Source organism: Pantherophis guttatus, chromosome 2 (genome assembly GCF_059756535.1).
Source record: "Pantherophis guttatus breed Tessera chromosome 2, ASM5975653v1, whole genome shotgun sequence".
NCBI lineage: Eukaryota > Metazoa > Chordata > Lepidosauria > Squamata > Colubridae > Pantherophis > Pantherophis guttatus.
In genome coordinates this window covers 265,452,664-265,475,676 of record NC_142064.1, presented here as the reverse complement: position 1 = coordinate 265,475,676, position 23,013 = coordinate 265,452,664, and the positions used below count along the sequence as shown (strand labels likewise).

At 41.2% G+C, this 23,013-nt stretch overlaps 1 protein-coding gene across 2 annotated transcripts; it reads left to right on the top strand.

Annotated features, from left to right (window-relative positions):
- The first annotated feature begins 1,547 nt into the window (after positions 1-1,547).
- Positions 1,548-22,465, top strand: LOC132710048 (uncharacterized). Of its 2 annotated transcripts, none has more exons than XM_060685432.2 (2): positions 1,548-1,891; positions 3,924-22,465. In XM_060685432.2, exon 2 carries the CDS (start codon positions 4,654-4,656, stop codon positions 6,964-6,966), a length of 2,313 nt encoding a protein of 770 aa, XP_060541415.1. In that variant the 5' UTR covers positions 1,548-1,891; positions 3,924-4,653; the 3' UTR covers positions 6,967-22,465. The 2 variants fall into 2 exon arrangements, with proteins under 2 accessions (XP_060541415.1, XP_060541416.1); XM_060685433.2 differs by having other exon boundaries at positions 1,548-3,368.
- Positions 22,466-23,013: the final 548 nt, after the last annotated feature.

The following is a 23,013-nucleotide window of genomic DNA, read 5'->3' as shown; positions in this document are numbered from 1 at the left end:
CTAGATTTTTGCTTAGTATTAGAACCTAGTGATAATAAAGAACCAAAGCTTGCATGTTACGCAGATGCGGACTGGGCTGGTGACACATCATGCAGAAAAAGTACATCTGGTTATATTTTTTTCTTAAATGACTGTCCAGTTTACTGGTACACTGGTAAACAAGAACTAGTAGCCACTTCAACGACAGAAGCGGAATATGTTTGTTTATCCAAAGCTGCAAATAACCTTGTATGGTTTAATGATTTAATTTCAGATGTTTGGAAAAAACCTGCTTTGCCTTTTGTTATGCATGAAGACAATAAAGCAGCCATTGAAATATCTAGATCCGATGCCATTGGACAAAGGTCCAGGCATATAGATATAAAATTTAAACATGTGAGACAATTATCTCAGGATGGATTTATTAAAGCAGTGCATTGTGATACTTCAGAACAATTAGCTGACATATTGACAAAGCCTTTACCTTCTAAACAGCACAAATATTTAACTTCTAAATTGTATGTCTTGTATTGTCCTGAATCTGAATGTAATTGGTGTTGTATAACGAATCGGCATTTAGAGGGGGATTTGTCAGATGTAAATGCCTTATTCTATAATGTGTAAATAGTATATGAATGGGATATCAGGGGTTAACTTATCCTTCTATTCTTAATGTATTCATATTTCACCACTCCCTCATGTAGCTCCACCCACTGTATATATAAGGAGCCACCTTCACCCTTTTCCTTGCTTCTATCTGTGAATATTCAGTGAATATAGAATGCCTATTGTAAATAAAAGGAAGTATATTTAAACCTTTAACTCTTACTATTATTATTGAGTCTGATCCTAAAAATATTGCAACATTTTTTGATGCTTTTGATGTTAGGTGAATAATGTTCAAACATTATTTACATCCAAAGTTCTTTGCCACTGAATCATAAAATGCTGTACATAGTCATCCTCCATGTTCCTCTACAGTTTATAAACCTTAAAAATAGCACTCCCTTGGAGTATCTTGACTTGATGGGGCTGCCAGGTCCTAAAATCTTGGGAGACACAGAAAATCAGTTTTAAACTTTTGGGATATAGAGAGGCGTTGATCTCTATTGAGAGTCACCCCCTAAAATAGCAAATTCTGTCCAAAAAAAAAAAATTCTGTCAATGATTACTTCAGCTTCAACCACAACAATACCTGAGCAAATAAGAGATACAAACTCAAGGTAAACTGCTCCAAATTCAATTGCAGAAAATACGACTTCAGCAACAGACTGGTCAATGTGTGGAATGCACTAGCAGACTCTCTGGTTTCTTCCCCAAACCCCCAAAACTTTAACCTTAGACTGTCTACTGTTGACCTCACCCCATTCCTAAGAGGTCTGTAAGGCATAAGCGCACCATCTTCCCTGTCCTAATGTCCCTTTTTACTCTTATTCTTTTCATGTATTCCAATTACGTTTATGCTTTTATATGTTTTCTTATATATGATTGACAAATAAAATAAAATAAAATAAAATGTCATGAACTTTCATGGCTCAGCACGTAGCTAATCTTCGTAAGTTTAGAGGTATCACATTTCACTCTTTTGTTTGGGTCAGTTGCCAGAAGTCAAAAATGACGGTAGCATTTAATCAGTGAAAACCTCTTGCAACCGCCTTAGATAAGAGAGGGGACAAGCGCGTTTTTCTGCCTGTCTGGAGATGGCGCTGAAACAGGCAACACCAGTGGCTAGAAAGCGGACAGTACAGCAGGCGGCGCCTGTGGTTGTGTTTAAGGAGTTAAAATCATCAAGTACTGCATTGCTAGAAAGGCTGGGAGGAGAGGAACTTCCTCTTCCGGATGGCTGATGGGAGGAAGTTGGTGTGCAGAGCGGCTTTTGTGCTGTTTCCATGGTGGAAGCAGCAGCTGGCAGGTGAGTGGAGGGCAGCAGGTGGGAGGAGAGTCCGGGAGCAACTTGGGCTGGAAGCGGAGAAGCAACTGGGCTGAAGCCTCTCAGCTGCGGCTGCTGCAGGTTCCTTCCCTCCCCAAATGGAAGCCCACTGGTGCTGCAGGCTGGGAAACTGGGGGCTGCAATTTCTGCTGGTGGGAAGCTTGAAAAAGCCTCCTTCCAATGCAGGTTGAGCCTTTGGGGCTGGTTTCCCTCCAGAGGGAGCTCCGTCACTGGAGGTTTGGAAGAGAGCTGGAAGAAACCTTGGAGGTCTTAATGACGTCTCAGACAAATGGCTGTCCCGTCGGTTTAAAAGCCACCAGCAATGGAGCCCCCACAACCTCTGGAGGGAAGCCATTCCCGAAGAATCAACCTTCACTCAAAAGAGACTTTTTCAGTCTTCCAGGCAGCAGAAAATTGCAGCCATTCCCTTCCACTGGCTAATTGTTCTCACTGATGGGATTTTTCCTTAATTCCAGGTGTTTTTCTCTCCTTGATTAGTTTCCATGCATTGCTTCTTGTCTTGTCCTTCTGGTGCTTTGGAAAAGAAGTTGACCCTCCAAGTATTGGAACACTGCTATCATGTCACCCCTAGTCCTTCCTTTCACTAGACGATTCATTCCCAATTACTGCAACCCACTAATTATCCCTTCTGCTCTTCTCTGCGCTCTTTATAGAGTCTGGATGCCTTTTTTATATTGTGGTGATGAAAAGTGGTTGAAGTAATCCAAGCGTGATCTTAATTTAAAGCATTATAAATTGGTACTAATACTTCATGTGATCTCGATTCTATCCCTCTGTTTAGGCAGCCAGAGTTTCTCAGGCTTCTTGAGTTGTTTTCCCATTGATTGATTGATTGATTGATTGATTGATTGATTGATTGGTTCGATTTATATGCTGCCCTTCTCCGGAGACTCAGGGCGACTTACAATGCGTTAAGCAATAGCCTTCATACTTTTGTATATACCTGCTTAGTAGGGCTTTCGCACCCCCCCCCCAAGCGGTGTTCTTTTTTATACAAAGTTAGCTTATTGCCCCCACAATCCAGGTCCTTATTTTACCTACCTCGAAAGGATGGAAGGCTGAGTCAACCTTGAGCCTGGTGAGATTTTAATTTGCAGTAATTGCAGGCAGCTGGTGCTAGTTAACAGCACTTTAGTCTGCTGCGCCACCAAGGCTCTTGTATAAGATTTTCATCCATGGAATCCTTCCCAAGCTGTCTCTTGGTTTGTTAAATCAGCTGCTTTAAAGTCTAAGATTTTACTCTATTGCTTGTGTCTGCATTATAATGAATTCCAGTATGCACATGGTCACTCTTCCCCCTATTTATCTGCAACTTCAACCCCATCTCCCTTATTATTTTCTCTCTGCTAGTAAAAATTTGCAAGTTGGCACTGTCATGTGACATCATGCTTCATGACCGGCTGCTTAGTGACACAGAAGCCAGTCCCAACTGCACTCAGTAAGTCAGGATTGCTTGAATTGGGATGCCACCAGAAGGGGTTGTAGACAGCATTTTCTTCTCTTATTTGCAGCTGAGGACTTTCATGAGCAAAACTGGTGCTTCAAATCTTGCAGAGGCTTTTGGCATCATTTCCTCAGTTAAAGCCCCCACATCTCTAAATTTAACTCAGAAGGTTTGAGATTAACCATTTTGGGACATTTTGTCAGGCTGAAAACTCATGGAGCTTCCACATATATCATTTCTAGGTGTTTCTATCTGTATTTCTTTCTGTATGCATATATCTGCAATTATATAATCTATCGTCAGTACATCCAGATATATTTGAGGATAACCCTTTGCAGTGCCAAGAATTTATGATAGACCCAAGTCAACAACATAATTTCATGGTTGAATAGATATCTTGGTACTCTTCCATGTGTCAAATGAATCATAATTAATGTAAGAGATTATTCTGGCATTGTGGCATGTTTGCTTATTTGTTGTATTTTTTTTCACATCTTATGTAACCATTTTATACACAATTAAATTTACACTTTTCTTTGAAACTTATAGACAAAGAGGATGGCAAAAAGAGCACTCTGGACAATTGAGAATAACAAGCAACGTTGAAAAGGAAATAAAATTGAGCCAGAAATCAAAATATATTCCAGTTCCTTCAGAAAACCACACAATTCTCCTTCTGCAGCAGCTAATAGAGAACAGAGAGAAAATTAACATGAGATTTTGAGCTGGAAAAAGTAGAGGATACGAAACTCAAGGACACATTGCATGAAAGATCAAGGAAGGTTATTTTTCACTCAGAAAAAGATGGAAATATCTGGAAGTTAGGGGGAAGGAAAAGGTCTTATTGGGCAGGGCACATAGGACAGACAATGATACAGGCCTTGCTCTGGGAAGAAGCAAGCAGCTGTAATCAAAACACTACTAAACAATAGTAGATCTAAACAATAGATCACACATATTTTTGACCTCAAGAATATCAGTTGTGGAAAAGCTCCATAGATCTGCCTATTGAAGAAAAAACACAGATTGCAAATCATAGCTGATTAAACAAGAAGATCCCAACTGTAGAAAAGCCATACAAATTATCTGAATATGGCAAAAGGTTTGGTCAGAGCAGCTTCCTTGTGGTACATATAACGACCCACACAGGAGAGAAGCCATACGAGTGCTCCCAATGTGAATACATTAGTGAGCATGGCAACATGGTGATACATCACAGGACGCCCATCACATAAGAGTGTCCAAATTGTGTGAAAGTTTCATTGGAAATTACCATCTCATGAGACAACAAAGGACTCACACAGGAGAGAAACCCTTTCAATGCCCTATCTGTGGGAAAGGTTTCAGTCGCAATTCCAGCCTGCTGGCACACCAGAGAACTCACACAGGTGAGAAACCATTTGAATGTCCTGATTGTAGGAAAAGTTTCAGTCAAAATTCCAGCCTGGTGACACACCAGAGGAGTCACACAGGAGAGAAACCATTTGAATGTCCTGATTGTGAGAAAAGGTTCAGTACAAATTCCAATCTGGTGACACACCAGAAGACTCACACAGGAGAGAAATCCTTTCAATGTCCTGATTGTGGGAAACGTTTCAGTCAGAATTCGAGCCTGGTGACACACCAGAGGACTCATACAGAAGAGAAATCCTTTCAATGTCCTGATTATGGGAAAAGTTTCAGTCAGAATTATAAGGTGGTGACACACCAGAGGACTCATAGGGGAGAGAAACCATTTGAATGTCCAGATTGTTGGAAAAGGTTCAGTAAAAATTCCAATCTGGTGTCACATCAGAGGACTCACACAGGAGAGAAACCATTTGAATGTCCTGATTGTGGGAAAAGTTTCAGTCAGAATTCCAATCTGGTGGCACATCAGAGGACTCACACAGGAGAGAAACCATTTGAATGTCCTGATTGTGGGAAAAGCTTCCTTTGGAATTCTGAGCTGGTGAGACACCAGAGGAATCACACAGGAGAGAAACCATTTGAATGTCCTGATTGTGGGAAAAGTTTCAGTCGCAATTCTGAGCTGGTGATACACCAGAGGACTCACACAGGAGAGAAACCATTTGAATGTCCTGATTGTGGGAAAAGTTTCAGTCAGAATTCCAATCTGGTGGCACACCAGAAGACTCACACAGGAGAGAAACCATTTGAATGTCCTGATTGTGGGAAAAGCTTCCTTTGGAATTCTGAGCTGGTGAGACACCAGAGGACTCACACAGGAGAGAAACCATTTGAATGTCCTGATTGTGGGAAAAGGTTCAGTAACAATTCCACCCTGGTGAAACACCAGAGGACTCACACAGGAGAGAAACCATTTGAATGTCCTGATTGTGGGAAAAGTTTCAGTCAGAATTCCAATCTGGTGGCACATCAGAGGACTCACACAGGAGAGAAACCATTTGAATGTCCTGATTGTGGGAAGAGTTTCAGTAACAATTCCACCCTGGTGAAACACCAGAGGACTCACACAGGAGAGAAACCATTTGAATGTTCTGATTGTGGGAAAAGTTTCAGTCAGAATTTCAATCTGGTGGCACACCAGAAGACTCACACAGGAGAGAAACCATTTGAATGTCCAGATTGTGGGAAAAGGTTCAGTAAAAATTACAATCTGGTGTCACACCAGAGAACTCACACAGGAGAGAAACCATTTGAATGTCCTGATTGTGGGAAAAGTTTCAGTCAGAATTCCAATCTGGTGGCACATCAGAGGACTCACACAGGAGAGAAACCATTTGAATGTCCTGATTGTGGGAAAAGCTTCCTTTGGAATTCTGAGCTGGTAAGACACCAGAGGAATCACACAGGAGAGAAACCATTTGAATGTCCTGATTGTGGGAAAAGTTTCAGTCACAATTCTGAGCTGGTGATACACCAGAGGACTCACACAGGAGAGAAACCATTTGAATGTCCTGATTGTGGGAAAAGTTTCAGTCAGAATTCCAATCTGGTGGCACACCAGAAGACTCACACAGGAGAGAAACCATTTGAATGTCCTGATTGTGGGAAAAGCTTCCTTTGGAATTCTGAGCTGGTGAGTCACCAGAGGACTCACACAGGAGAGAAACCATTTGAATGTCCTGATTGTGGGAAAAGGTTCACTAAAAATTCCACCCTGGTGAAACACCAGAAGACTCACACAGGAGAGAAACCATTTGAATGTCCTGATTGTGGGAAAAGTTTCAGTCACAATTTCAACCTGGTGACACACCAGAGGACTCACACAGGAGAGAAACAATTTGAATGTCCTGATTGTGGGAAAAGCTTCCTTTGGAATTCTGAGCTGGTGAGACACCAGAGGACTCACACAGGAGAGAAACCATTTGAATGTCCTGATTGTGGGAAAAGTTTCAGTCGCAATTCCAGCCTGGTGAGACACCTGAGGACTCACACAGGAGAGAAAATATACGAGTGCCCAGATTGTGGGAAAGATTTCACTACTAAGACTAGCCTTTTAAATCATGTTAAATCACACGGGAGAAACCATTTAAGTGCCCCAAGAGTGGACGGTGCTTCAGGAAACATTCCACTCTTATTGCACACAAGAAAATGCGCATGGATTTTCCAAAGTGATGAAAGATGACTTAAAGCAGTGGTTCCCAAAGGGGCCATACCAAAGTGGGGGGCGGTGGGATGACTTAGGGGGGCAGTAAGATGCAAGGGGGCTGGCAGGGGGGCGCTAGAGGCAAAAGGGGGCGGCAGGGGGGCGCTAAGTGGCAAGGAGGGTGGCCCCCACCCTTTGGCCTGTGCCTCGCAGCAGTTACCTCCTTGCAAGCAAACAGCAAGAAAAAACAGCTGCTTTCAGCTTCAGCACAGGCTAATTAGCACAGGTTGATTAGATTGGCGTCCAGACTCTCTCAGCTGTCTTGTGCAGGGCTCTGCTGCTTGCTGCAAAGAGTGTTGGAGCAGATTTTTTTTCCTCTTGTGCTAATCAAGCTATGCTGAAAACGAAACTGAAAGTAAAGCAGGCTGTTTGCTGTTTGCTGCAAGGAAATATTAGGCAGAGGCAGAGGGAGAATTCTTTTTCTTCTTTTTCCTCACTAAAAAAGGCAGGTGCAAACAATGGGAAATTTAGGGCAAGAGAGGAGAGTTCAAGATTTGAAAACACAAAAGAAAAAAAAGAGAAAGAAAAAGGCAAAAATAAAAATGGGAAGGGAGAAAAAGAAAAAGAAATGAATGAGAAAGATGTTATACATATTTAGAATTGAAATATGAATAGTAGTAAGAAATAAATGGGAAATCATGATTGTAAAAATGAAATGAATAATAATTGGAATATTTGTCTTTGTATTTTTGAAATCTAGACAATGATAAGTTTTCTTTTTTCTTTTTTTTAGAAATATAAATAAGTATAAACTGTAACAATTGAAATACCTTTAATGGTGTATGGTGGTGAAAGTAAAAAGGATTAAGTTGTAGCTTGGATAACATTGTTCTATTTTTCATTAACAGCATTTTCACACATAATTTCTACAACTAGCATCCTTCTCTTTATTAACAAATTTACGTTTTCACTGACTCTTAACCATTTTCTTAGTCTCTCCACAGTTCTCTTTCTTGATGTTTTCCTCCCTTTCTTCCATTTCTTTACCTTCTTTTTCCTGTTCTTATATCTCCCCTTCAGCCTTTTTCCTTTAATTTTAACTCTATTATTTTCATTCTCAATCTTACCCCATTTATTTCTCTTTTCTTCATATTTGAGATGTATTTTCCCATATCCATTTTTATTCTATCACTATTAAACCCAGTGTGATCATCTTTATCTTTTTTTCCCAATTATTTCCTTTTCAATATTATCTCCTTGTTTCTCTTTCTTCTCATTCATCTTTTCTCTTTTTTTTGCAAGCTAACCAATTCTCTGCTTCTTTATTTCCCTTAAATGCTTCCCTTACTTTTTGAAACATCTTCCTTAGTGACTCATATTCATCCTCCCAATTATCCATATTTTCAATGCTAAAAGGCTAGGATTTTTAAGCTTATTCTTTTCATTTCCATATGTGGGGGTGGGATGCTTTTCAAGGAGCCACAAGGGGGGCTGAGAGCAGAGTCATTCTGACAGTGTCTTTTAAAATTGCTTGGAAGACCCATTTTTTCCCTAACAATAATGGTTTGTATACTTTGGAATAAAACATATACCTGGAAAAAGTACTTGCAAAACTTTGACAGAAGGAAAAGGAAGGCAGGACTGGACTCATAATCAGTAGCTAGTAGTTAATTGTTATCAGTGACTTCCGCTGATTTTAAACTCATTTTAAGACTGGGATTGGTGGCTACTGAAATATTCAACATTGGTCTCAGAAATCTTTGATTTGAACTATCAAACCTCTGATTTGAACTATCAAATCTTTGATTTGATCTTTGATTTGAACTATCAAATCTTTGATTTGAACTTTGATTTGAACTATAGCAAGAAAAATTGTAAAATGGGGCAAAACTCACTTAACCATAATAATTTCTAGATATTTTAAGTGTAGAGAATTCAAGTGTTGAGAATGACCCATTATTTCATCTCTTTTTCCGCACTAGGTACCACTATTTGATTTCTTTTCCTTTTATTCAAATAACAACAGAAAACCCAATACAGTTCAGTATGAATTGGCTTTCCAGTCCTTCCTTGATGCACTTTTTTACATTGGTTATCTAGTTTAAATGTCAAAGGAAAATCAATGATATATTTTTCAGACCTTTGGAGGATCACACTGCTCAAGCAAAATTAATGGGTGTGAATTAAATTTTAGCTAAAAAATGGAGCTTTAATTCCAGAAGTCTATTCTTTAAACTTGGACTTCTGGAATTCAAAGGCTCTGGATTAAATGGTACTCCAGACAAAAGATGGAGAAGAGTATCTTGCTTTTAGACATGATGATAGCTGTCTAGAAAGGTGAGTTATGAGCTATTTTTACAGCATCAGAAATTTAATTTATTACCTGTTAAAAATGCAAAGACAAGGAGCAAATAAAAGACCTTCATGTTGGGGTTGGTTCTGGACCAAATCTTACTTGTGGGACAGAAACCAGCTCTCAGCCCTCCTTGTGACTTCTTGAAAAGCATCCCCCCCACACGCTCCACCGCCTGAGGAGGCAGGGGAGGGCTTCAGGTTGATCCCAAGGGGGTCTGGGAATGGGTGTGAATTCATCCCACAGCCCTCTCCATCCCCTCCTCTGTGAAATTGCTTTCTCCCACTCGCTGGTGGTCAGCAAATTCAAAAGGAACCCCCAGCTGAGAATCACTGCTCTAGATCGGTTGATTCAGGGGATTTCTTTAGTGTTAACTAATAGTGTTAGCTATTTTTGTTACAGGGATAAATTTGTATTAGAGCAGCCCGCAGACCTCCCAAAGATTTTGAGGTGGGGAAAGGAAAGTGTCAGCATTTCTGTAAACATTGGGACAATGTAATGCAAAGCTCTCTTGCCAACACATGGGAGACCTTTCCTGTTCTTTCATTTCTCTCCCAGGACTCCTTAATTTGTTTAAAAAATTCCTTCAATCAAAGGGGAACATTATTTGTAGCAGTGAAAGTGATATTTTAGCTATGCAGATGGATTATCTTGATTTTGCTGGGATTGGAAGACACCAAAGAATTCCAAGATCATTCATTTGACCCACAAGATTCAAAAAGACAGGTTACAATGTTTTTTAGTAGGTCACATTGCATCTGATCCCTTTGAAGGATACTCGGTGATCAGGAGCAGATCAGGACTGGCATGTGGAGAAACCAAGATGTAACTCAATGATCTTTCTGGATAATCACTGGGGACTTTCCATGACTGAGAATAGGATACGATAGGATAGGATTGAATGGAAATGAATTCTTTATTGGCCAAGTGTGATTGGACACAAGGAATTTGTCTTTGGTGCATATGCTCTCAGTGTACATAAAAAGACAAGATACATTTGTCAAGAATCACAAGGAACAATACTTAATGATAGTCATAGGGTAGAAATAAGTAATCAAATCATAGTAGGAAACAATATAAATTGTAAGGATACAAGCCACAAAGTAACAGTCATACAGTCATAAGTGGGAGGAGATGGGTGATAGGAACAATGGGAAGATTAATAGTAATAGTAATTCAGACTTAGTAAATAGTTTGACAGTGTTGAGGGAATTATTTGTTTAGCAGAGTGATGGCCTTCAGTAAAAAACTGTTCTTGTGTCTAGTTGTTCTGGTGTGCAGTGCTCTATAGCGTCATTTTCAGGGTAGGAGATAAAACAGTTTAGGGGTCTGTAAATATTTTGACAGTCTCTTTTTGACTCATGCAGTATACAGGTCCTCAATGGAAGGCAGGTTGGTAGTAATTGTTTTTTCTGCAGTTCTAATTATCCTCTGAAGTCTGTGTCTGTCTTGTTGGGTTGCAGATTCAAACCAGACAGTTATAGAGGTGCAGAAGAGACACTCAATAATTCCTTTTTAGAACTGTATCAGCAGTTCCTTGGGCAGTTTGAGCTTCCTGAGTTGGCACAGAAAGAACATTCTTTGTTGTGCTTTTTTGATGATAGGTGTCCATTTTAGGTCTTGAGATATGATAGAACCTAGAAATTTGAAGGTCTCTACTGTTGATACTGTGTTGTCTAGTATTGTGAGAGGTGGAAGTATGGTAGGGTTTCTACTAAAGTCTACCACCATTTCTACGGTTTTGAGTGTGTTCAGTTATAGGTTGTTCCAGTCACACCACAAGGCTAGTTGTTCAACCTCCCGTCTTTATGCAGATTCATCATTGTCTCGAATGAGACCAATCTCTGTTGTATCATCTGCAAACTTCAGTAGTTTATTTTTTTTTATTGAAAAAGTTTTTCAAATACAAATTTTCCCCCTTTTTCCCCCCCTCCTCCCTAACCCCCCTCACCCTCCCCTTCCCCTTTGACTTCTTCATAATAAAACCCAAATTCATAACAGATTATATCATACTTTACCATCCACTTACTCCATCTCCATATGCTGACCCTTTCTTTCTAATAAAATTATCATATCCCCCTTTTACTATACTATAATATACATTTCAAAGTGACATTCTATTATAACATTGTCTAATAACTCCTAATTTAACATAATAATATTATTATGTCTCCCAATTTAACAATTTCTGCTCATGATCTACCCTTTTACTACCCCCCATACGATATAACATTTCAAAACATACTTCCACTCTAAGACTATACAATAAATCCTAATTTAACATTTATTCAGTTCAGCTACCCATTTCCTTCCCCCCCATCATTATATCTCTTAACTCAAATCTTTTACATATATTCACATCTAAACATAATATCCCTTTTCTTTAAACTAAACAATCAATAACCTAACCTATCTCCACCCACTTTCCTACAAAACTACCATAATTGTTCTTAATATCTTTATTCTTCTACCCACTCCACTAGAAAAATATTCCCTTGTGTAAATAAAATCCTAAAAGAAAAAAACTTTAGGCTTGTAATCCATATAATATCTTCTGTAATGTCTTTCAACTGGATGATAAACTCCATCGCCCGTGTTAGGGTAACATCGCATCCTAATTCCAACAGTATTTTCAGTATCTTCAATTACCATCTGCCCCCATCACTAACAAATATCTTCATATTGGAAAAAGAAAAAAAAGAAAAAAACACGACAACCACCCGAGTGACTTTATATTTATATTCCATATAATGTCTATAGAGGTGTCTTTTATCCAGATTATTAATTCCAACCACCATAATAGGGTAACAACCAGATCTTCTACGTGCCCCAATCCAGTAGATCTCTTGCCATGTAACTCAGCATACACGTGATATATTTATCAAGAAATCCAAAAAACAAACAAGATATTTCCAACCATTCAATTTAAGGCCTTTTTCACATCCCAAAAAATTCAGCACTGCAGAGATCTCCCCTATCCTCAGGATAAAATAAACCAATACTTTGCCCATTATCTTTTCGTATATTCAGTCCTCTCATAAGTAACTGGCATTACGCTGTTGTTTAGTTTAAAAGTTTTTGTTTTTGTGAGACCTACTTCTTTTCTTGACTTTTTGTGGGTTGGATCTCCATCCTAAATTCCTTTCTGTAGATTGTGTATCGACTATTTGGTTTTCATGCTGATCTATAACTTGATCCTGTTGGATTTGCTTTTGTGGCTGAAATCTTTCTGGTTCTGTAAATTGTATATCGACTGATTGACTTCCATGCTGGTTTGTGGCTTGATAAATCATTGCATTAGAGTCCGGAACTGCCTCTCTTATATTAAATAATCCATCTGAGACCTCTGAAAGAGAATCCAAAAGCGGCTCATCTGTGGAGACCTCTTTAACTTGTTGTTTCTTCATTATTTCCATCTCCTTCTGCTTTTCTTGAATTTCTGTCTCTTGTTGATTTTGCTTTTTAAGTACCTTATAGTAAAATTCTTCCGCTTTTTCAACAGTATTTAACTGATATCTTACTCCTTGATATCTCAATATTATACCCACTGGGACATCCCACCTGAATAAAATATTTTGTCTTCTTAACTCAGTCACCAAAGGTCCAAATTTCTTTCTATCTCTTAACATCTTAGGCGGCAATTCTTTATATATCCAAATTTTTCTCCCATACAGTTGTAGAGTAGAATTAAAGGATTTTTGCACAATATCATTTCTTATATCTTTATCTGTAAAGTAAATCACCACATCTCTAGGCAGTTGCCTTTGCTTTGCAATCCAGGAATTTACTCTATAGGCCTTATCAATTTTACTGAATACCTCCTCAGGATGAACCTTTAAGATCCCAGCCAGAACTTGAGCAGATGTTTTTCTTAGGTCATCACTGTTATTTTCCTGTAAGCCTCTGATTCTGATCGCAAATTCTGTAATCCTGTATTGCATCATTACAATTTCTCTTTCAATTCCTTGCTTTATATCTTCTGCATTATAAGTCTCGTGACCAGCTTCCTCTTTAGACTTTACTTCTAAACTATTGTCTCGAATATTTATTAAATCCTTTTCAATTCTTAATATTTTATTGTCCAAATTATCAATTTTCTCCATTTTAGACTCTAGCAATTTAATATTTGTATCCAACTTTATAACAACTTCTGAAAAACCATTAGTCACTGTTACAATCTTTTGTTGCAAGATATCATACTTTAGTTGTATCATTTCTTTAATTTCCTGCCTTAGGTTTTCAAATTTCTGGTTCACAGTCTCATGATATTTTGCCATTTCCTCCTGAATAAATTCTTTTAAATTAAAACCATTCTGCAGAGTCTGTAGGCTCAGAGCTTGTTCAAACAGTTGTGAGTGGGGGAGCACCCCCCCCTTCTTGTCTATCAGGCTTTATTAGTAACGCCATCCTTCCAGCAAACTCTATTTCCCCCCCCCCAAACAAGATCAAGTACAAATCTCCAAGAAGAGAGGAACTTAAAATAACTAATTTTCTTCCAAATTGTAGCCAGCAATATATATTCCGCTACTTTGTATCTGTTGTGGAAGGACTCTCACTTTCGGCTTTCTTCTACTTCCCAAGCCTCAGCGGTCGCCATTTTAAAGTTTTTTTTTTTCTCCTTCACTTTAAAATGCTTATAAATTCATTAAGGATACTTGCAGTTTAGGGTCCCAAGTCCAAGTCTCATCTTTTTTAATAAATCCATCTGTTAGGTTCATTAATTAATCCGATTCCAACGCCTGGCTCTGCAAAAAGGCAGAGTGCGCCCGATGCCCGGAGCGACGGTGAGGGGAAATAGGGAGCCTCAACCTGCTCGTCCCCAAGAGTTAAAAAAAGACTCTGGGGATTTCACAGGGGCTCTACCTGCCCTTGCCCGCTCAGACTCACATTTCCGTCAGGAAATTGAGTTTTTCGAGCCGCCTTTCAGGTGTAAAGGCGGCTCTTTACAGGTAACGGGGCGGCGGTCACGGAGGACCGTCTGGCGGCGCCGGAAGCCAGACAGGAAGTCCAAACTTCAGTAGTTTAAACGATGGATCATTTGAGATGCAGTCATTGGTATATAGAGAGAAGAGAAATGGGGAGAGCACAAATCCTTGGGGGGGGGAGCATGTGATAATTGTACAGGTATCTGATGTGATTCTGCTTAGCTTCACCTGCTGCTTCCTGTCTGTTAGGAAGCTTATGATCCACTTACAAGGGTGTTCAGGTACCGCTAACTGGTTTAGTTTATTTAGAAGTATGTCCGGAATGATGGTATTGAATGCTGAAATAAGGTCTATAAAGTGGACCCTTGCGTAGGTCTTTGGAGATTTAAGACGTTGTAGGATGTAGTGCAGAGCCCTATTAACAGCATCATCTGTCAATCTATATAAGTAGAGAACACAAACTATCTCCCTGCTCCTAGCCCAGCACTGTCACCCACCTTATCAAATTCAAATAGGTGCCAAATTTCTAAAATTTAAAATAGTAAAATGCTCAATATACTTAATATTAACTGATTGTTTTCCTTTTTCCCTGGTGTCACATGTTGGTGCACATCTTTATCATGTCTCGTTTTATTATGGTTAGACATTGGAAACCCTTCCAGTGATCCCAAAGCCTCTGAATCTCCCTCAGGGCTATATAAAAATATCAAGCAAAATTAAGTAAAGCCAACCTAAGAATCAGAGGGGATGGTCTACATGTCAGGGTTCCAAGGAACAGACCCAACCAAATCAAAACTCTGAGGCCTGAACTCTCCTCAAAGTAATTGTTTATTAGGAATGTCATATTGGCACAGCTGGTGAAAACCAGATTCTGAAGGACCCGAGGTTTTCCCACCAAAATCAAAACCCAAAATTCTTGCTCTCAGGTCACACATCCATCATATGGTCCAATCACGTCACAGTCCTCCTTTGGCTGTCTTTGGTCCACGCCTTCACATCACCTGGTGGGGACGTCCTTGGTTCCCATGGGAAAGAATGTTGTTATGGCTACAATTTCCCACAGTTATCTCTACCTCCCCCTCTCATTCCCACAGCAGCAACCAGCCTTGCTGTGGCGGTCCTGAAGATTTCCAAAATGGTTTCAGGGCTGACAGGCTGCCCCCACTCAGCTGAGAAGGAACTCTTGAAAGAGAGAAATCAGAGGTTTACCAGTTTCACCTTCAACACCCCCCCCCAGGTAGCCCCTTGGGCTTAACTAGGATATTTGTCATGAAACTGTTTAATCAACCTGTCTGCTTTTACATCCCAGGTCTTAACCCAGGTAGCTTCAGATAAGGGTATCCCTTCCAGTGGGCTAGGTATTGCAAGTGACCCTGCTGCAAATGAGAGTCTAAGATCTTTTTTACCTCATATAATGGGTTTCCCCTTGTACTAAAATAGGCCTTGGGGCGGCCCAGTGTACTGGCCTTAGCTCAGAGCCTGCTGCGGTTTTTAGCAAGCTGCTATGGAACACCGGGTGCACTTTCCCTAACAAGCGTTTTGAGTCTAAGCTGAACAGTAACAGGATTTATCACTATCGGGAAAGGCCCTCTGAACTTAGGACCTAATTTTCTGCTGGGCACTTTGAGTTTTAGATACTTTGTTGGCAAGTACACTTTGGCTCTGACCTGCAGCTCCTCAGTGAACTGTTTCTTCAGCATTTCGAATGCCTGCTGGCAATCCAGGGACCATGCCAGTGACTGACTGGGCTGCGGTTCTTCAGCTTCCTATAGCCATCTTCCCACGTGATGGCAGGGCCCCACTTGTCCAGCCATGCTAGGCCCAGGATGACGGACTCTGTCATTTTTGGCACCGCTATTAATCGGATGAACTGCCAGTGACGGTGCATTTCAAGCCTCACTGGTTCAGTGACCAGGGTGGCTGGGACACTGCCTATTAGTGTCCCATCATGTTGCTCGGTGTAGAGGAACTTCCGGATGACTCATGGGAGGAAAGTGGTGTGCAGAGCGGCTTTTGTGCTCTTCCCGGGGTCCAAGCAGCAGCTGGCAGGTGAGTTGAGGGCTGCAGGTGGGAGGAGAGTCCTGGAGCAAGTCGGGCTGTTCGGTTCCCTCCACGGCCTGGAAGCGGAGAAGCAACTGGGCTGAAGCCTCTCAGCTGCTGCTGCTGCAGGTTCCTTCCCTCCCCAAATGGAAGCCCACTGGTGCTGCAGGCTGGGAAACTGGTGGCTGCAAGTTTCTGCTGGTGGGAAGATTGAAAAAGCCTCTTTCAAGTGGAGGTTGATTCTTTGGGAATGGCTTCCCTCCAGAGGTTGTGGCTGCTCCGTCACTGGAGGTTTGTAACAGAGCTGGAAGGACCTTGCAGGTCTATTCCGACGCCTTGCTCAAGCAGGAGACCCAACCCCATTGCAGATAAATGGCTGGCCAGTCTGTTTAAAAGCCTGCACTGATGGATTTCCCACAACTTTTGAAGGAAAACCGTTCAATTGGTTTATTTATTTATTTATTTATTTATTTATTATTAAAATTTATATGCCACCCTTCCCCCGTAGGACTCAGGGCAGCTCACACAATAAAAACCACAACAATAAAATACTAAAAACCAATCCAAATTTAAAATCCCCGAAGTTAAAAGCCTCATAGTTGGTCAGGGAATTTGCTGAAAAAGCCATGTCTTCAGACCAGCGTGGAAAGTGCGGAGATCAGGAGCCATCCGGAGTTCGATGGGTAACCCATTCCAGAGGGTTGGTGCGGCCACAGAGAACGCCCTCATCCTGGGGGTCGCCAGCCGACATTGTCTGTCCGACGGCACCCGGAGGAGGGCAGCTTTATGAGAATGCAGTGGGCGGTGGGAGGCCGGTAGGAGGTGGTCCTGCAAGTACCTCGGGCCCATGCCATGAAGGGCTTTATAGGTAAGTACCAGCACCTTGAAGCGGATCTGGAAGGCCACCGGCAGCCAGTACAGCTCGCGCAGGAGAGGTGTTGCACAGGAGTAACGGGAAGCTCCTGTAACAACCCACCCGGCTGCATTCTGGACCAGCTGGAGCCTCCGGGTGCACCCCAAGGGCAGCCCCATGTAGAGGGCGTAGTAGTAATCCAACTGAGAGATGATGAGAGCTTGAGTGACTGTGCTCTTAAGTGACTGTGCTGTTGAGTGACTGTGACTGTGACTGTGACTGTTAACTGTTTTCAGTGTCAGGAAATTTCTCCTTAGTTCTAGGCTGCTTCTCTCCTTGATTAGTTTCCATTCAGTTTCTTGTGCTGCCTTCAGGTGCTTTGGAAGAATAGGTTGAACCATCCTCTTCTTTGTAGCAACTCCTCAAGTATTGGAAGACGGCCATCATGTGACCCTCTAGTCCTTCCTTTCACTAGACAATTCCTTTCCAATTCCTGCAATCTTTCTCCGTATGTTTTAGCCTCCAGCCCTCTAATCATCCCTACTGCTCTTCTCTGTGCTCTTTATAGAGTCTCAACACCTTTTTTTGTAATATTGTGGGGATCAAAACTGGTTGCAATAATCCAAGTGTGATCTTACCAAAGGATTATAAATTGGTACTAACACGTCACATGATCTGGATTCTAGCCCTCTGTTTAAGCAGCCTAGGATTGTTTTGGCTTTTTTGGCCACTGCAATACAGTGTTGGCTCATATTTAGGTGATTGTCCACTAGGACATCCAAAAGCCATTTTACAATTGCTGCTATTGAGCCAGGTTGTTCCTAAATTGCCATTTGGTTTTTCTTGGTTAAATGTAAAACCTATTTTTTCCCCTCTCCATTGAATTTCATTTTGTTGCATAGGGCCCAGTGTTCAAATCGATCAAGATTCTTCTGTATCTTGAGTTTGTCTTTTGGGGTGTTGGCTATTCCTGCCAGTTTAGTGTCATCTCCAGATCTGATGATTTCCCCTTCTATTCACTTATCAAAATTGTTTATGAAGATACTGAAGGATACTGGGCCTAAGATAGAACCTTGGGGTTCTACCCCACTGCTTACTTTCCTCCATGTAGATGTAATTCCATTGATTGTTCAGTGCGGTTTGTCAGCCAATGGTGATGCTATCCAACCCATATTTTCTTTTTTACCAAGACATTGATTGTGTTCTACTTTATCAAATGCCTTACTGAAATTCCATTATACTATGTCCACAGCATTTTGCTGGTCTGTTTATTTAGACATTTTCTCAAAGAAGGAAATAAGATTTGTTTGGCATGATATTTTTTTGAAAAACCCATGTTGGCTTCTGGTTATAAGTTTGCTTGCTTCTAGGTGTTTGTAGATCTGTTGCTTGGTTATCTTTTTCAGGATCTTCTCAGGCATTGATGTCAGGTTGATTGGTTTGTAGATTTGTGAAAAGTTTCCCCTTTTTTTAAGATGGGAGCTATATTAGTGTTCTGAACCAAGTCACGCTAGCAAGGCAGGGTTTAAGTAGCATCTGTTTATTACTCACTTATCATCTGGTTAAAATCACCCTTCCACAGCTGTTCCTTGTGTGGAGAGGTGGAGCTGCTTCCTCTCAAGCACCCTTGCTGACCTCTGTGCCTCCCTCCGGTCTGCTCTCCCTCCCTGTGGCTCGAGTGGACGAGCGGCTCTTCTTAATCAGAGGCGGTCTGGAGACTGTCACCTCTGCTGGCCCTCTGTAGTTGCTCTGCTTGGTTTTTTTTACTTCCATGTCTTGCCAATAAGCATGGTGTTTCCTATTGGTGGTGCATCCATGTATTAACCAGGTTCAATTGAAGTATTGAGCACCTTTTGGGATGTTCAGTTGTGTAGGTAGTACTTGCCTATTTGTTCCCTGAGCCTTCAAAGTTACTATAGCACTGTAAAGGCTGATGCACACCTGGTCCACAAATTTGTGGTCATCGTAGCACATGTTCAGTGACCACATGTCAGCAGTGGTTGCTGTGGTTATGAAGGTGCAGGAAAAACAGATGGACCAATTTGGGTTCTGCCAACTGGTGCACATATACAATTGCTGCTGTATCCCATACGCATGATCCCCATTTATGATCTCCCCAACTAGCTTCTGACAAGTAAGTCAGTGGAGATACCAGCACGAATTTGAATCTGAAATTCCCTTTAACAATCCACAGTGATTTGCTTAACAACTGCAGAGGATCACATGTAAGTTGGCACTCTCATGTGACATCACGCTCATGATCAGGCTGCTTAGTGATGCAGATGCCAGTCCAAATTGCCGTCAGTAAATGAGGTCTGCTTGAATTGAAATGTCACCAGAGTGGTTGTGGACAGTATTTTCTGCCAGATTTGGAGCTGAGGATTTCCATGAGCAAAACGAGCTATGTATTTGGTGATAAGCCTTTGCACTCTAAGAATTTGTGTTTGACCCAAATCAACAAGAGAATTGTTGGGAAAGTGTTGGGAAAGCTCTAGAGAGACCCCTGTTGTGGGAAAAGCACAGATTGCAAATCACAACTGATTATGCACAAGAAGATCCACACAGGAGAAAAGTCTTAAAAGTGCTCTTAATGTGGTAAATACTTTAGTGAGCATGGGAAGATGGTGATACATCAGAGGACTCACATCACGTAGGAGTGTCCAGATTGGGTGAAAATTTCATTGGAAATTCCCATCTCATGAGACAACACTCACACACAGTGAAAAAAAAAACATTTGAAGGAGAGAAACCTTTGAATGCCCTATCTGTGGGAAAGGTTTCAGTCACAATTACAGCCTGATGAACCACCAGAGGACTCGCACAGGAGAGAAACCTTTTGAATGCTCCAATTCTGAAAAGGGTCTCAATCAAAATTCGAACCTGGTGATACACCAGACGACTCACATAGGAAAGAAGCCCTATCAATGTCCTGATTTTGGGGAAAGTTTCAATCACAATTCCAGCCTGGTGACACACCAGAGGACTCACAAAGGAGAGAAACCATTTGAATGTCCTGATTGTGGAAAATGTTTCAGTGAGAATTTCAGCCTGGTGAAACACCAGAGCACCCACATGGTTAAAAAGCCATTTGAATGTTTGGATTGTAGAAAAAGTTTCAATCATATTTCCCAGCTAGTGAAACACGAGGTCTCACACAGGAGAGAAACCCTTTGAATGTCCTTATTGTGGGAAAAGTTTCAGTCAGAATTCCCACCTGGTGACACACCAGAGGACTCACTCCAGGGAAAAACCATATACAGTATCCGTCCAGATTGTGGGAAACGTTTTCTTTAGAATTCCTGGCTGGTGAGTCACCAGAGGACTCACACAGGAGAGAAACCATACGAGTTCCCAGACTGTGGGAAAGATTTCAGTACTAAGGATAGCCTTCTAAATCATATGCTTATACACACAGGGGAGAAACCATGGAAGTGTCCTGAGTGTGAACGGCGCTTCAGAAAACCTTCCAATCTTATCGCGCACAAGAAAATCCACCTGACGCCCAAAGTGATGAATGTAAAGAAGGCTTGAATTTCATTTCAAATGTCCCATTGTAACTTCAGCTGAGAAATTGACTCTTTAATTTGACTACAAAGAATTTGCCTGATTTTTTGTCATCAAATAGGTCATGGTCTTAGATGGGAAGGATCAAAGAAAAAAAGTGGAACATGTTTTTGTTTTTTTTTAATTTGATTTATATGCCGCCCTTCTCCAAAGACTCAGGGCGGCTTACAATGTGCTCAGCAATGTTAATTTGATTGGGACTGTTTGGCCATCAGCAGCAAAAGTTGCTGGATGTTTATTTTTGTAAAAATTGTACAATTTCTTTCTTTTGGGTGTCAGGTTTTTCAGGGCCTCCTGCTCAAGTAAGGGATTGGACTAGAAGATCTCAAAGATTCCTTCCAGCTCTGTGGTTCTGTTATGACACTGGTAAGATCTCATATTAAGAATTACCTAGTGGCGATAAAAGCAGCAAAATGTACCCATTTTGCTGCTCTTATTGCATCATCAGATAATCGCCCGGCTGCCCTGTTTAGGGTGACCCGCTCCCTGCTCCACCAGGAAGCACGGGAGGACCCCTTGGAGGGAAGAGCCGAGGACTTTGTTCAATATCTGCATGACAAAATCACTCAGATTTGGGAAGGTCTGGACTCTGACTGGGTAGGGTCCAGCGAGGGTGACGGAGGCAGGTCTTGAGAATGTTATCTGGGATGAGTTTGATCCTGTGACCCCAGATGACGTGGACAGGATTCTGGGTAGACTGAACGCAACCACATGTTTGTTGGACCCGTGTCCCTCCTGGTTAGTACTGGCTTCCTGGGAGGTGATGCAAGGCTGGCTCCAGGGGATTATAAATGCTTCATTGGGTGAGGGTACCTTCCCTGCTGCCTTGAAGGAGGCGGTGGTGAGGCCTCTCCTCAAGAAGCCTTCCCTGGACCCGGCAGTATTGGCTAATTATCATCCAGTCTCCAACCTTCGCTTCGTTGCGAAGGTTGTTGAGAGTGTGGTTGCGCGACAGCTTCCCCAGTACCTGGATGAAACGTTGTATCTAGATCCGTTCCAGTCGGGTTTCAGGCCTGGGTACAGCACGGAAACGGCATTGGTCACGTTGGTTGATGATCTCTGGAGGGCTCGGGACAGGGGTTGCTCCTCTGTCTTGGTCCTGTTAGATCTCTCAGCGGCTTTTTTTTTTTTAATTGAAAAAGTTTTTCAAATACAGATTTTTCCCCCTTTTTCCCCCCTCCTCCCTAACCTCCCCTCCCCCTCCCCTCCCCCAATGGCTTCTCCAAAATAAGATCCAAACTGATATCACATTATATAATACTTTACTTTACCATCCTTTTACACCACTCCCCATATGCTAACCATTTCTTTCTAACATTATTATTATATTCCCCCTATACTATACATTTCAGAGCAACATTCAACTGTAAAATTATATAATAAATCCTAATCTGGCATTTATTCAACTCATAATCTACCCATTTCCTCCACCCCCATACATATATTTCTTAATTCAAATCTTTTACGTATATTAATATCTGAACATAACATCCCTTTTCCTAAGCTAACAATCAGTAACCTAACCTATCTCCACCCACTTTCCTACAGGTCTACCATACATAATATTTTTAATATCTTTGTTCTTCTGCCCACACCACTAAAACATATTTCCATATATAAATAAAATCCTCAAATGACTTTAAGTTTGTAATCCATATAGTATCTTCTGTAATGTCTTTCAACTAGATTATTAATTCCATCGCCCGTGTTAGGGTAACATCAAGTTCTGCTTCCAACAGTATATTCGGTATCTTCAATTACCATCTGCCCCCATCAATAATAAATGTTTCTGTGTATAAAAAACCACCCGAGTGACTTTATATTTATATTCCATATAGTATCTTCTGTGATGTCTTCTGTCTAGATTATTAATTCCAACCACCACGTTAGTGTCAAGTGTAAATGCTTTGCCCATGCCAGGGATTAGATGTGGTACTGTAGTGCAGGGGTTAACACTAACACCCACCTGGCCAGCTCCACCCACAGGCCACTCCTTACCTGAGTCTCCGCCCACAGGTATAAAAGGTAGACACGCTCCCCCATACTGCCCACTTCCAGATACAGCATGTGATGTAAAGTTGAACCTGTAAATAAAAGAAGACTTGGTTAAATGAGTGAATCGTGTCAGTTCTTGGGCCTGATCCATGGATCCTGTAACAGTTAGGGTAACAACCAGATCTTCTGCATGCCCCAATTCCATAGTTCTCTTGCCTTATAACTCAACATATAAGTAATCCATTTTCCAAAGAATCCAAAATAGAAAGTTCCAATCCGCTCAATCAAGGGCCATCTTCCACATCCCAAAAACACCAGCACTGCAGAGATCTGTTATTCTTCTCAAAATAGTATAA